This window comes from Opisthorchis viverrini, assembly GCF_000715545.1.
Source record: "Opisthorchis viverrini unplaced genomic scaffold opera_v5_3717, whole genome shotgun sequence".
In the NCBI taxonomy this organism is placed as follows: Eukaryota; Metazoa; Platyhelminthes; class Trematoda; order Opisthorchiida; family Opisthorchiidae; genus Opisthorchis; species Opisthorchis viverrini.
This window is the reverse complement of record NW_008756239.1, coordinates 1-1,057: the sequence shown is the minus strand read 5'-3', so window position 1 is coordinate 1,057 and position 1,057 is coordinate 1. Positions and strand designations below refer to the sequence as shown.

Sequence of the window (1,057 nt, the reverse complement as noted above, 5' to 3'; positions counted from 1 at the left end):
TTAGAAAATCCAACTACTCTTGGTTTACTTATCTCCTCGTGACTGGGCTCACTGGGTCAATCGGTGGTAGCATGTCGCGGACAATTGCACACATGATGACTGGAAACCATTTCTATTGATTTGTTCATTCAACTCAGGAATTGGACATTTTGAACATACTCCGTACTATCACAGTCCTGATCGTTCGTAACTCTTCTAGTTGGCAGCTGCATTGGTGGAATTTATAACCTAGCGCGTTCACCCTTCTTCCACACCGTTGTATTCAGCACCGCAAGCACCCACAAATATCCGGCTTGAACGAAGCAAAAAACGTGGACTGCTGGCGACTTGGGACGATAACAACGAGTGCTTGAAGCGTCAAGGACCACGTTATGGTGTTTATGTCTATGATGAAACAAATCGACTGGTGTATGAGATATACGTTGCCGAAAAATCAGCGTTTCTCGGTGGCCTAGACGTTTGCTCACCGTACTGGGTTCGCATCAGTACAATTGGAATTGAGGGAGTGAGCTCAGCGTCAGCCAGAATCAAGACATTCGATCCTCCACGTGAGTATGAACATTTCAAATGTCAATGAATGCATTGTTTGTACAGCAAACACTCCTACGAAGTTGTGAACGTGAAACGTGCGAAGGGTTTGTCTCGCCTAATGAATCGTGGAAATTTTTGGTTTCTCTATATGTTGAACTTTGGTGTCTAATATTAGGGCAACTATCCTTGCGTGCGTGTTTGTTGATAGCGTTTTTTGTGTTGTGTGATGTCCACTGCAGGTGACTGTAAACTTACGGTTTGGAAATCTGTATAGGTTGAACTATGCATGAAATCCGTTTGCGAAAACAATGGAGACAAACTCACATCTTGTTGCCTAAGGGCATTTGCAATTCGAAATAAACATCACATTGAAACTCCGCTGTCATAACTGCATTTGTGTTCTTCGAGAATACCAGTTGTTTGAGCAGGTCGAGCAGTTGATTCGAGACGGAATTAACCAGAGGCGAAATCCGAGAATTATTAGGGCGAGCACAGCTAAACATGTGCGTAAACACACACACACACA

At 43.7% G+C, this 1,057-nt stretch overlaps 1 protein-coding gene across 1 annotated transcript; it reads left to right on the top strand.

Annotated features, from left to right (window-relative positions):
• Positions 1–268: 268 nt before the first annotated feature.
• On the top strand, positions 269–547 carry T265_16050 (hypothetical protein; the record flags this gene model as incomplete). The annotated part of the gene is made up of 1 exon (XM_009179541.1): positions 269–547. A coding segment is annotated over one exon (279 nt), but the record flags the coding sequence as incomplete, so codon positions are not given.
• Between the last annotated feature and the right edge of the window lie 510 nt (positions 548–1,057).